At 53.0% G+C, this 13,703-nt stretch overlaps 2 protein-coding genes across 2 annotated transcripts in view; one reads left to right on the forward strand and one right to left on the reverse strand.

Annotated features, from left to right (window-relative positions):
- The window catches only part of PLEKHA4 (pleckstrin homology domain containing A4), a 33,337-nt gene extending 30,981 nt beyond the window's left edge, over positions 1–2,356 (reverse strand). The window contains 2 exon segments of the mRNA XM_033223937.1: positions 1,268–1,357; positions 1,812–2,356. Coding sequence (XP_033079828.1) covers positions 1,268–1,351 — 84 coding nt within the window. The 5' untranslated portion in view covers positions 1,352–1,357; positions 1,812–2,356.
- A 3,965-nt stretch (positions 2,357–6,321) lies between these two features.
- Positions 6,322–10,265, forward strand: PPP1R15A (protein phosphatase 1 regulatory subunit 15A). The gene is made up of 3 exons (XM_033223938.1): positions 6,322–6,571; positions 7,150–8,814; positions 9,818–10,265. The coding sequence occupies exons 2-3, from the start codon at positions 7,159–7,161 to the stop codon at positions 10,178–10,180; spliced, it is 2,019 nt and encodes a 672-aa protein (XP_033079829.1). The 5' UTR covers positions 6,322–6,571; positions 7,150–7,158; the 3' UTR covers positions 10,181–10,265.
- Positions 10,266–13,703: the final 3,438 nt, after the last annotated feature.

The following is a 13,703-nucleotide window of genomic DNA, read 5'->3' on the forward strand; positions in this document are numbered from 1 at the left end:
GTAGAGGAGGGGGTCTCACTTTGTTGCCCAGACTGGGAGAAACTCTTTTTTTTTTTTTTCTTTTGAGGCAGAGTCTCGCTCTGTCACCAGGCTGGAGTGCAATGGTGCAATCTTGGCTCACTGCAACCTCCACCTCTCAGGTTCAAGTGATTCTCCTGCCTCAGCCTCCCAAGTAGCTGAGATTACAGGCACGTGCCACCACGCCTGGCTAATTTTTGTATTTTTACTAGAGACAGGGTTTCCCCATATTGGTCAGGCTGGTCTCGAACTCCTGATCTCAGGTGATCCACCCGCCTCAGACTCTTAAAGTGCTGGGATTACAGGCATGAGCCACTGCATTGGGCCGAGACTCTCTTTTTGATGGGCGGAGGGAGGTGTTCAGAGGCAAGGAAGAGGCTGTAGGGAAGCAATTTCTTGATCCAGGGTCCACTGCCAAGAAGCAGATGCCCTTGGCTAGAGCTGTAGTAGGGGCTTTTGGGATCTGAACTGGGACTATGGGCTGGGAGGTCCCCATAATCAGGGGGAACGCTCACGCTGAGTCCTCGGTGAATCAAAGGATGCCCTGGTGCCCTGCGGTCACACCCCTTAGCAACCAAGTCCAAGGAGAGGACGCCTCAAATCCCTCCATCCTGCCCGGATGGAGCCTCGTCTCCCGATGCCCACAGATATCTCAGGCATCCTTAGCCAGGTCCCCACAATATGCCCTTCCTGGGAAGCGGTGGTACTGACCCAGGCTGAGTCAGATCTCTGGGCTCCAAACACAAGAAAGGACATGTGTGGAATGGCAGGAGGAAAAAGAAATGAATGTCTCCCTAAGCTTTTGGCCGGGATGCCGATTTGGGATGCAAGTATCTGGGGGCCCCTTGGGTCTTACTGTCAGAGAAGGGTCTTTCCTTATAGGATTTCATTAGTGGATAGACTGGATGGCAAGAGATAGCACAGCAAGTTCTAGCACTAATCAAGAGCAGCCCACTACTTCTGAGAACTCGAGGGGCCTCATGGCTGGGGAGCGGCTTTATCTTAGCAACCAGGGTCAAGGGAGGTTGTTACTCTGGTTTAGAATTAGGGAAAAACAAAGGGTGGGGACAGAGCTGGGAGTGCCTCTGAATTCCTAGCTGCGGCTGGTAGGCAATTTGGGACCTTACTATGTCTGGCAGACCCCGTTGCTAAGGATCCTTGTCCTTAACAACCAGAGTCCTTGGGGAAACAGAGGGATGGGCGGCCCAGAGCCCCACCTTCCTCCCCATCCCCGCCAGGAAGCTCAAACCTTGGGGCTCAGGCTGCTGAGTGAGGAGATGGTGGAGGCGCTGCTGGCCAGGCTCAGGCTGCTGCGAGGTCGGCTCCCCTCCATTAAGGGCTGGGGAGAGAAAGAAAGGGGCTGTGTCTCCGCAGTGACGGGTGCGGGACAGAGATGGGGTCAGGGGCTTGGAGGTCTGAGGAGGCTGCAGAGAAAGAGCCTGTTGTTTTGGGACTGAGGGGCTGGGGGAGGCCATGGCCCGTGACCACATACCAAGAGTGGTGCCAAGAGAGGTAGGCGGCCCTGGCAGCTGCGGGAGGGGGCAGCTGTCTGTAGCCCAGGCCAGAGAATAGGGAATCCTTTATTCCTCCCCACTGCACTCAGGCCAGGAATTTGACCCTCTCTGAGCTTAAGGACCCCCCATTCCCTGCCTCCTTCCTGCTGCCCCAGGCTACCTGTCTCCCGCCCTCCCACACGCACCCCCAAAGCATCCCTGCCAACTCCCCAAGCCAAGCCCTGCAGCAGCAGGAATGTGCACCCAGAGAGCCCCTCCCAGCCCAGCCAGGGAACTTACCCAGCTCTAGGGTCCCACTGACAGGGGGCAAGAGGATGGTGTGGGTGCTGCAGCACCCAGGCAGTCTCCCGCCTCCTTTGTCTCTTAGCTGCTGTCTCTCATAGTTCTCAATCTCTCTCCTCACCTGCTCACTTTTTGTCTCTGTCTCCCGTCTCTTATGCGCTCTCTCTCTCTCTCTCTCCTCTTATGTGCTCTCTCTCTCTCTCTCTCTCGCTCTCTCCGTTTTACACTCTCTTTCTCCCCAGTCTCACTTTCTGTGTCTCTCCTCTCTCTGATCTCTGTCTCTTCCAGTCTCTCTCTCACTCATTCTCACCCTCTATCTCTCTCTCCAATCTTTCTGTTTCTGTCCCAATCTTTTATTGACAGACTCCCAGGGTCTCTTCTTTAAGTCTCTATCTCATTCGCTCTCTCTCTCTCTCTCTGTGTCATCCTGCGTCCTCTCTCGTTCACACTCAGTCTCTTCCTCCTTCTGTCTCTCTCTCTGACTCTCCACGTCTGCCGTTTCCTCCCCTTTCTCTTTCCGATTTCCCTTCTCACTTTCTCCCTTCCTCCCTCTCCCAGTTTCTCTTTCCTCTCTGCTGGTCTTTCCCTGCCTCTGCCAGCCGCCCACGCTGCTGTCCTCCCCTCCCAATCCCGGCTGTCCCCGCCCCTTCTGGCCTCCCCACTACAGCCTGACCCCTGGCTCAGCTGCCCCCACAGCTGAGGGGAGGGGCTTGGGTCCCCCAATTCCTAGGTCCCCTAAGGACCAAGGTTGGGGCTTCTCAGTGTTTGGAGAGTTGGACCTGAGGCCTGCACTCCAGAGCCCCCGTGGGTTTGCTGCTGTGGTTGGGGACCTGGGCCACTGGTGTCCTACACGGAGGAGGTTTGTGTCTTGCAAGGGGTGGGGACTCAGACTTCCAAAGCCCTGGAGGGAACGGGTTAGGGATCCAGACTCCTGGGTGCCCCAGAAGGTCTGAGCTAGGAGTCAGGACTCCTGAGTCGTGAATGAGCTGGGGGTCTGGAAACATGGCTGTGATTGGAAGGGGCCAGGGATGGCCTGTCCAGGTCCCCTAGGGAGAAAAGCCCATGGTCCCACTAGGGCAAGGTGAAATGGAGAGTTCCAAACCTCCACCTCAAATCCAGGTGGGAATTCTCTTCTAGACTTGAGGACAACTTCCTCAGGAGACAGACATGGTTCCTTGGTGTATTTTGAGGAAGAAGATTATGCATCCGTAGGTAGGGGAGGAGAGTTGGGGGCTGGAACTGTCACCCCAGGCCTGGAACCTGTAGCAGAAGCGCCCCCACTCGCATGAAGAGTGCCACCCAGGCAGACTTGCGATTTGTGGAGGCAGAGCTATTGGCTAAGTCTGAAGCAGATGAAACCCAGGAGTGGAGCCTTGTGCCTGGACCGGGAAGGAATCCAAGCTTTTGGTTTAACCACCATTCACCATGCATCTGTTGAGCACCTACTGTGTGCAGGCACTGTCTGTTGCAGTCACTGAGAAGAAAGCAGTGAGCCCTGGCTGGGCGCAATGGCTCACGCCTGTAATCCCAGCACTTTGGGAGACCAAGGCAGGAGGATCGCTTGAGACCAGGAGCTCAAGACCAGCCTGGCCTTCATAGCGAGACCCTGTCTCTATTTAGAAAATGAATTTTTTTTTTTTTTTTTTTGAGACAGAGTCTCGCTCTGTTGCCAGGCTGGAGTGCAGTGGTGCAATCTCGGCTCACTACAACCTCTGCCACATGGGTTCAAGTGATTCTCCTGCTTCAGCCTCCTGAGTAGCTGGGACTACAGGCACATGTCACCACGCCCAACTCATTTTTTTTTTTTTCTTTTGAGACTGAGTCTTGCTCTGTTGCCCAGGCTGGAGTGCAGTGGAAAGATGTCGGCTCACTGCAAGCTCCAACTCCTGGGTTCACACCATTCTCCTGCCTCAGCCTCCCAAGTAGCTGGGACTACAGGCACCCGCCACCACGCCCGGCTAATTTTTTTTTTTGCATTTTTAGTGGAGATAGAGTTTCACCGGGTTAGCCAAGATGGTCTCCATCTCCTGACCCTGTGATCCGCCTGCCTCAGCCTCCCAAAGTGCTGGGATTACAGGCATGAACCACTGCACCCGGCCTAATTTTTCTATTTTTAGTAGAGACAAGGTTTCACCATGTTGGCCAGGATGGTCTCAATCTCGACCTCGTGATCTGCCCGCCTCAGCTTCCCAAAGTGCTGGGTTTACAGGCGTGAGCCACCGCACCTGGCCTAAATTAATTATTTTTTTAAAAGCACTGAGCCCAGCAAAGTGCCTGATCTCATAGTGCTTACATCTTCATTCTCATAAGCAAGGAAACTGGACCCTGCTGTGACTATCTTAGTCAAGTGGTTTCATTTTCAAGCCTGTTTCCCCATTTGTGAAATGGGAACAATGACACCCTCGCACTCGGGAAGGAAACCAATTGCATGTGAAAACAGGAGACTCTAGCTGTGTGTGGTGGCGAGCTCCTGTACTCCCAACTACTCAGGAGGCTGAGGCAGGAGGATTGCTTGAACCCGGGAGGTGGAGGTTGCAATGAGCCGAGATCACACCATTGCACTCCAGCCTGGGTGACAGAGCGAGACACTCATCTCGAAAAAAGAAAGAGAGAGACAGAGAGACAGAGAAAGAGAGACAGAGAGAGAAAAGAAAGAGAGAGGCAGAGAGAGAGAAAAGAAAGGGAGGGAAGGGAAGGAAGGAAGGAAGGAAGGAAGGAAGGAAGGAGGAAGGAAAGGACGGAAGGAAGGAAGAAAGAAAAGAAAAGAAAAGAAAAGAAAAGAAAAGAAAAGAAAAGAAAAGAAAAGGAAAGGAAAGGAAAGGAAAGGAAAAGAAAAGAGAAAATGGGAGACTGTAGGCTGGGCCTTTGGGCTAAATTGGGGTAGGAGACTGGGTACAGTGGATCATGCTTGTAATTCCAGCACTTTGGGGAAGCCAAGGCGGGCAGATCACCTGAGGTCAGGAGTTCAAGACCAGCCTGGTCAATGTGGCAAAACACTGTCTCTACTAAAAATACAAAAATTACCTGGGCATTGCGGCACACTCCTGTAATCCCAGCTATTCCAGAGGCTGAGGCAGGAGAATCACTGGAACCCGGGAGGTGGAGGTTGCAGTGAGCTGAGATGGCGCCACTGAACTCCAGCCTGGGCAACAGAGTGAGACTCTGTCTCAAAAAATAAATAAATAGGTCGGGTGTGGTGGCTCACACCTATAATCCTAACACTTTGCGAGGCCAAAGTAGGCAGATTGCCTGAGCTCAGGAGTTCAAGACCAGCCTGGGCAACATGGCGAAATCCTGTCTGTATACAAAAAATTAGCCAGGTGTGGTAGTGCATCCCTGTAATATCAGCTACTTAGAGGCTGAGGTGGGAGAATTGCTTGAACCCGGGAGATGGAGGTTGCAGTGAACCGATTGCGCCATTGCATCAGTGATAGAGCGAGACTCAGTCTCAAAAACAAAAAAAAATAACAGGCTGGGCGAGGTGGCTCACGCGTGTAATCCCAGCACTTTGGGAGGCCGAGGCGGGTGGATCAAAAGGTCAGGAGATCGAGACCATCCTGGCTAACACGGTGAAACCCCGCTCCTACTAAAAATACAAAAGGCCGGGCATGGTAGCAGGGGGCCTATAGTCCCAGCTACTCGGGAGGCTGAGGCAGGAGAATGGCGTGAACCCGGGAGGCAGAGCTTGTAGTGAGCCAAGATCGGACCACTGCACTCCAGCCTGGGCGACAGAGCGAGACTCCATCTCAAAATAATAATAAAAATAAAATAAATAAATAAATAGGCCTGGAGTAGTGGCTCACGCCTGTAATCCCAGCATTTTGGGAGGCCGAGGCAGGCAGAACACCTGAGGTCAGGAGTTCGAGACCAGCCTGGCAAATATGGTGAAATCCCATCTCAGAAAAATACATAAATAAATTATAAATAAATAAATAAATAGTCTGGACGCGGTGACTCACGCCTGTAATCCCAGCACTTTGGGAGGCCAAGGCGGGCGGATCCCCTGAGGTCAGGAGTTCCAGACCAGCCTGACCAACATGGAAAAACTACGTCTCTGCTCAAAAAATACAAAATTAGCCGTGCGTGGTGGCACATGCCTGTAATCCCAGCTACTCGGGATGCTGAGGCAGGAGATTGAACTCCAGAGGTGGAGGTTGCGGTGAGCCGAGATCGCGTCATTGCATTCCAGCCTGAGCAACAAGAGCAAAACTCGCCTCAAAATAACTAACATAAATAAATAAATAAATAAATAAATAAATTGGGTGGGAAGGCATTGGCCCTCAGCTAAGAGAGAACTGGCTTGCTGCTGAAGCGGGACCACGCATTTGATTGACAATTCGCTTGTTGGTGGGGCGTGGTCACGCTCGGAAACTCCGCCGTGACGTTACAAAGGCTGGAATCTCCGCGAGAAGTCCGGTCTTTCACTTCCCACCCTTCGGGTTGTGGTCTCGAAACCCCGCCTCTCCCCGTGACGTCAGCACGCCGGGCGCTGTAGAACATAAAAGCCCCGCGGCCTACGCTTGGCTCATCGTGTTGGTTCCCGTCTCAGTTGTTGATCGTATGCAAGACGCTGCAGGACCCCGCGCCCGCTTGTCGCCACTGCGCTTGAGGCAGCCGGAGATACTCTGAGTCCCCTGGAGCCCGACGTCTAAGGGTGAGATGAACGCGCTGGCCTTCCTAACCGTCAGGACCTGTGATCGCTTCTGGCAGACCGAGCCGGCGCTCCTGCCCCCGGGGTGACGCGCAGCCCCCCACCGGTGAGTAAGGGGTCGGAACGCCTGGGTCCCCACGGGGCTGGGGGCCTGGATTTAGGAAGGAGAAGGGGTTGGGAGCCTGGAGTCCTGAGCCTGAGGGAGGAGGGATCTGGAAGCCAGATTCTTGGGTCCGGGTGAAGGAATCATCTAGCAAGTGGGGGGTCGGGTCAGAATGTTTGAGTCTGCAGGGGAGGAGGGTGTGAGGGTTTGATCTGCCGATCTTCAGCAGGATGAGAGAGCTAGGGAGGGACTATGACTTTGTCGCCAAGGGAAGCAAGCAAAAGACTTTTGTTCTTGGCTCTTGGGACTGGGACTTCTGCGTCTGAAGAAAGAGGGGACTGGGGGCTTGGACCCTTGGATCTAAGGAAGAACTAGGGGCTCAGACTCCTGGCTATTGAGAGATGAGAGAGAACAGAGCCAAGGGACAGAGATGGGCGTGACTGAGATCAGAAAGGAATTTGGGACTCTTGCGTTGCTATTGACAATGGTCGTGTTACTATTTCTATTGCTATGACTCATAGTCATGCCCGGATGCCATCCCCTAAATGGCCCCTAAACTTTTTTTCCTCCCCCTTTTCCAGCCCAGACACATGGCCCCAGGCCAAGCACCCCATCAGGCTACCCCATGGAGGGATGCCCACCCTTTCTTCCTCCTGTCTCCAGTGATGGGCCTCCTCAGCCGGGCCTGGAGCCGCCTGAGGGGCCTGGGACCTCCAGAGCCCTGGCTGGTGGAGGCAGTAAAAGGAGCAGCTCTGGTAGAAGCTGGCCTGGAGGGAGAAGCTAGGACTCCTCTAGCAACCCCCCATACCCCTTGGGGCAGACACCCTGATGAGGAGGCTGAAGAAGGTGGAGGCCCTGGAGAGAACAGAGAGACACTGGGCCTGAAAACCAGCAGTTCCCTTCCTGAAGCCTGGGGACTTTTGGATGATGGTGATGACATGTATAGTGAGCGAGAAGCAGCCAGTGTCCCTAGAGGGCAGGGAAGTCAATTTGCAGATGGCCAACCTGCTCCCCTGCCTCCCAGCCTTCTGATAAGGAGGCTGCAAGGTTCTGATAAGAACCCAGGGGAGGAGAAAGCTGAGGAAGAGGGAGTTGCTGAAGAGGAGGGAGTTAACAAGTTCTCTTATCCTCTATCACACCGGGAGTGTTGTCCAGCAGTGGAGGAAGAGGACGATGAAGAAGCTGTAAAGAAAGAAACTGGCAGAACCTCTACTTCTGCCTTGTCTCCAGGATCCAAGCCCAGCACTTGGGCGTCTTGCCCAGGGGAGGAAGAGAATCAAGCCACGGAGGACAAAAGAAGAATAGAAAAAAGTAAAGGAGCCAGGAAGAACTCCGTGTGTCCCCCATCTTCAGGCTCCAACCCCAGGGCCTGGGAGTATCGTTCAGGAGAGGCGTCCGAGGAGAAGGAGGAAAAGGCACACGAAGAAGCTGGGAAAGGAGAAGCTGCCCCAGGGCCACACTCCTCACCCCCAGCTCAGAGGCCCCAGCTCAAGTCCTGGTGGTGCCAACCCAGTGATGAAGAGGAGGGTGAGGTCAAGATTTTGGGGGCAGCTGAGAAGGATGGAGAAGCTGAGTGTCCTCCCTGCATCCCCCCCTCAAGTGCCTTCCTGAAGGCCTGGGTGTATTGGCCTGGAGAGGACACAGAGGAAGAGGAAGATGAGGACAGTGACTCTGGATCAGATGAGGAAGAGGGAGAAGCTGAGGCTTCCTGTTCCACTCCTGCTACAGGTATCTTCTTGAAGTCCTGGGTGTATCGACCAGGAGAGGACACAGAGGAGGAGGAAGATGAGGACAGTGATACAGGATCAGCTGAGGATGAAAGAGAAGCTGAGATTTCCACTTCCACACCCCCTGCAAGTGCTTTCTTGAAGGCCTGGGTGTATCGGCCAGGAGAGGACCCGGAGGAGGAGGAAGATGAGGATGTGGGTAGTGAGGATAAGGAAGATGATTCAGAAGCAGCTGTGGGAGAAGCTGAGTCAGACCCACATCCCTCCCACCCGGCCCAGAGTGCCCACTTCAGGGGCTGGGTATACCGACCTGGAAAGGAGACAGAGGAAGAGGAAGCTGCTGAGGACTGGGGAGAAGCTGAGCCCTGCCCCTTCCGAGTGGCCATCTATGTACCTGGAGAGAAGCCACCACCTCCCTGGGCTCCTCCTAGACTGCCCCTCCGACTACAAAGGCGGCTCAAGCGCCCAGAAACCTCTACCCGTGATCTGGACCCCGAGACTCCCCTAAAGGCCAGAAAGGTGGGTGCTGAGAGCCCAGATTCTTTTTTTTTTTTTTTGAGACGGAGTCTCGCTCTGTTGCCCAGGCTGGAGTGCAGTGGCGTGATCTCGACTCACTGCGAGCTCCACCTCCCAGGTTTACACCAGGTTTACATTCTCCTGCCTCAGCCTCTCGAGTAGCTGGGACTACAGGCGCCTGCCACCATGCCCGGATACTTTTTTGTATTTTTAGTAGAGAAGGGGTTTCACCGTGTTAGCCAAAATGGTCTCCATCTCCTGACCTCGTGATCCGCCCACCTCAGCCTCCCAAAATGCTGGGATTACAGGCATGAGTCGCTGCGCCTGACCTTTTTTTTTTTTTTTTAATTGAGTCAGAGTCTTGCACTGTCACCCAGGCTGGAGTGCAGTGGCGCGATCTTGGCTCACTGCCAACCTTTGCAGCCCAAGTTCAAGCAATTCTCATCCCTCAGCCTCCAGAGTATCTGGGATAACAGGCACACGACACCACAGCCAGCTAATTTTTTTTGTATTTTTAGTAGACATGGGGGTTTCACCATGTTGGCCAGGCTGGTCTTGAACTCCTGACCTCACGTGATCTGCCCATCTCAGCCTCCCCAAGTGCTGGGATTACAGGCATGAGCTACCACGTCTGGCTGAGAGCCCAGATTCTTGAGTCTTGGAGAGGAAGGGGCTGGAGGCTGAGACTCCTGGGTCCCTGTATGTTGCAGAGGATTGCGTGTCATTTCTATGGGGAGGGCTGTGTACACTGTCACGCAATCTCTTGTAAGAGGCCAGGCCCCTGGGGGAGGAGGGAGCAGCTGTGGCTCACAGCAACCCCAGGAAACCATCTTTACCTTCAGTGAGTCAGATGGAGAATCCCATGACAGTGACAGGCAAGTGACTAGCCAGATAGAAAGCATTTTTGTGTAATAACTAATTTTTGTTTGCTTCTCTCTCTCTCTTCCCCATCCGGATTCCGGTGGCTGTGTCCCTCTCCTGCCTGTGTCCCTGTGTCTGCCCCCAGGTGCACTTCTCCGAGAAGGTCACTGTCCATTTTCTGGCTGTCTGGGCAGGGCCGGCCCAGGCCGCCCGCCAGGGCCCCTGGGAGCAGCTTGCTCGGGATCGGAGCCGCTTCGCACGCCGTATTGCCCAGGCCCAGGAGGAGCTGAGCCCCTGCCTCACCCCTGCTGCCCGGGCCAGAGCCTGGGCACGCCTCAGGAACCCACCTTTAGCCCCCATCCCTGCCCTCACCCAGACCTTGCCTTCCTCCTCTGTCCCTTTGTCTCCAGTCCAGGCCACGCCCTTGAGCCAAGCTGTTGCCACACCCTCCCCCTCCTCTCCTGGTGCAGCAGCGGCTCCCCTGGACCTCATTGGGAGGCGTGGCTAAGACCAACGGGTTTGCCTATAATTTATTAACTATTTTTTCTAAGTGTGGGTTTATATAAGGAATAAAGCCTTTTGATTTGTAGCAAGCAGGGTCTGTGTGTGTGTGTGTCAGAAACGGACAGCATTCTGTTTTCACAGGTCCCCGAGGTAGCTGGGAAGAGAATAGCATAAAACAAAGCACTTCACTGGGGCATAAACTACTTCTCCTCAAATTCGCTTCCACTCATCCCGAGGCTTCTTTTGAACCTAACAGCTGGTGGGTTTTATAGTTTTTTTTTTTTTTTTTTTTTGAGACTGAGTCTCGCTCTGTTGCCCAGGCCGAAGTACAATGGCACGATCTCAGCTCACCACAACCTCTGCCTCCCGGGTTCAAGCGATTCTCCTGCCACAGCCTCCCGAGTAGCTGGGACTACAGGTGCCTGCCACCACGTCTGGCTAATTTTTGTACTTTTAGTAGAGACGGAGTTTCACTATGTTGGCCAGGCTGATCTCAAACTCCTGACCTCATGATCCACCTGCCTTGGCCTCCCAAAATGCTGAGATGACAGGCATGAGCCACCACACCTGGCCTATAGTTTTGTTTTTTTGTTTTTTGTTTTTTGTTTTGAGATGGAGTCTTGCTCTGTCGCCCAGCCTTGAGTGCAGTGGTGCGATCTTGGCTCACTGCAATCTCTGCCTCCTGGGTTCAAGCGATTCTCCTGTCTTAGTTTCTTTTCTTGAGTAGCTGGGATTACAGGCATGCGCCACCACGCCTGCTAATTTTTTTTTTTTTTTTTTTGAGGCGGAGTCTCACTCTGTCGCCCGGACTGGAGTGCAGTGGCCAGATCTCGGCTCACTGCAAGCTCCACCTCCCGGGTTTACGCCATTCTCCTGCCTCAGCCTCCCAAGTAGCTGGGACTACAGGCGCCCGCCACCTCACCCGGCTAGTTTTTGTATTTTTAGTAGAGACGGGGTTTCACCGTGTTAGCCAGGATGGTCTCGATCTCCTGACCTTGTGATCTGCCCGTCTCGGCCTCCCAAAGTGCTGGGATTACAGGCTTGAGCCACGGCGCCCGGCCAATTTTTGTATTTTTAGTAGAGACGGGGGTTTCACTATGTTGATCAGGCTGGTCTCGAACTCCTGACCTCATGATCCACCCACCTTGGCCTCCCAAAGTGCTGGGATTACAGGCGTGAGCCACTGCACCTGGCCCCGGCCTGTAGTTTTTCTTTGACATCTGCCTAACTTGGGAAAATTATCACCGCCCCCAAGGGAGCTGGAGCCTTGAGTCACAGATCCCTAAAAGGAGGCACAGTTGTCTGTGCCTTGCTGGACCATTAAGACTCAATCTCTACAGGCCTTTATATTCTCTGTTGCTTTGATACCAGTGGGTATCGAGGTCCCCACACCTGGGTGGGACCTCCCCCTCAGCCAGTGTCCAGGCTTTTGACACTGTCATGAGAATGAATTCAAGGATGAGTTGGAAAAGAATGAAAATACAGGCCGGGTGCAGTGGCTCAAGCCTGTAATCCCAGCACTTTGGGAGGCCGAGACGGGCGGATCACGAGGTCAGGAGATCGAGACCATCCTGGCTAACACGGTGAAACCCCATCTCTACTAAAAAAATACAAAAAGAAAATCTAGCCGGGCGAGGTGGCGGGCGCCTGTAGTCCCAGCTACGAGACTCCGTCTCAAAAAAAAAAAAAAAAAAAGTGAAAATACAGCATTTATTACAAAGGGGAAAGTCCACACTCATGAAAGGGGACTCGAGAGAATCACGTGCAAGGGGGGTTGGGGCTGCTACATTTATGGGTTGTTTGTTTGTTTTTTAAAGATAGAGTCTTGTTCTGTCACCCAGCCCAGGCTGGAGTGTAGTGGCACGATCTCAGCTCACTGCAACCTCTGCCTCCTGGGTTCAAACAATTCTCCTACGTCAGCTTCCCAAGCAGCTGGGACTGCAGGCACCACCACGCCGGGCTAATTTTTCGTATTTTTAGTAGAAATAGGGTTTCTCCATGTTGGCCAGGCTGGTCTCAAACTCCTGACCACAAGTGATCCACCTGTCTCAGCCTCTCAAAGTGTAGGGATTACAGGCGTGAGCCACAATGCCGGCCCTTTTTGGATTTTTTTAACCAACGGGTAAAACACTCATGAGCATGCCTGGAAAAAGATGGAGATTTCTCAGAACTGAGGTGCCACCCGTCTTTACACCAAATATGGGTGTTCCTAGGACTGTCATGATGTTGGTGGGTGTGTGACTGTGTTAATGAACACATAATGAGGTCCTACGGGAAACCGAGGTCAGACCCAGCACCATATTGGGTCTAGTTGGTCTTAGTCTACTTGGCCTACAACCTGGTTTTTGGGGATCTTATCAACCCATAGTTTCTGTAGCTATTTCAAGTTTCCTGTTGCTGGTCTGGTCATGTGAAACTGCTGCCTGGAATTTTCTAATCTCCTGCAACCACCCTATATGATTGCTGTCACAGCCTGATTTCACATTGATAAGCCCTGTGTCCATAGACCTAGTTTCCTTATCTGTAAGGTGACTAACAATTGTACATACCTTATGGGATTGTAAGGCCTCAAAGGGGTTAAAACTTAAAACAATGCTCATGAAATAAATGCTATAATAGGGTAATTATTCTATATACTGGTTTTTTTTTTTTTTTTTTTTGATACGGAGTCTCACTCTGTTGCCCAGGCTGGGGTGCCATGGTGGCATCTTGGCTCACTGCAACCTCCACCTCCCAGGTTAAAACAATTCTCCTGGCTGGGTGCGGTGGCTCACGCCTGTAATCCCAACACTTTGGGAGGCTGAGGTGGGTGGATCACAAGGTCAGAAGATCGAGACCATCCTGGCTAACACAGTGAAACCCCATCTCTACTAAAAGTACAAAAAAAAAAAATGAGCCAGGCATGGTGGTAGGCAAGTGTAGTCCCAGCTACTCAGGAGGCTGAGGCAGGAGAATGGCATGAACCCGGGAGGCGGAGCTTGCAGTGAGCAAGAGTCCATCCCCTTCCCCGCCCCCCAAAAAAACCAGAAAACAAAAAACAATTCTCCTGGCTCAGTGTCCCAAGAAGCTGAGACCACAGGCATGCACCACCACTTCCGGGTGTGTTTTTTTTTTTTTTTTTTTTTAGACCAAGATGGTCTCAATCTCCTGACCTCGTGATCCGCCCGCCTCGGCCTCTCAAAGTGCTGGGATTACAGGCGTGAGCCACTGCACCTGGCCTTTTTTTTTTTTTTTTTTTTTGAGATAGAGTCACATTCTCTTGCCCAGGCTGGAGTGCAGTGGCACTATTTCGGCTCACTGCAACCTCCACTTCCCAGGTTCAAGCAATTATCATGCCTCGGCCACCAGAGTAGCTGGGATTACAGGCATGCACCACCAGCTAATTATTGTATTTTTAGTAGAGACGGGGTTTGCTATATTGGCGAGGCTGGTCTTGAACTCCTGACCTCAAGTGATCCTTCCACCTTGACCTCCTAAAGTGTTGGGATTCCAGGTGTGAGCCACCGTGCCCGGCATTTTTTTTTTTT

The sequence above is a fragment of the Trachypithecus francoisi genome, unplaced genomic scaffold (genome assembly GCF_009764315.1).
Source record: "Trachypithecus francoisi isolate TF-2019V2 unplaced genomic scaffold, Tfra_2.0 Lachesis_group12, whole genome shotgun sequence".
NCBI lineage: Eukaryota > Metazoa > Chordata > Mammalia > Primates > Cercopithecidae > Trachypithecus > Trachypithecus francoisi.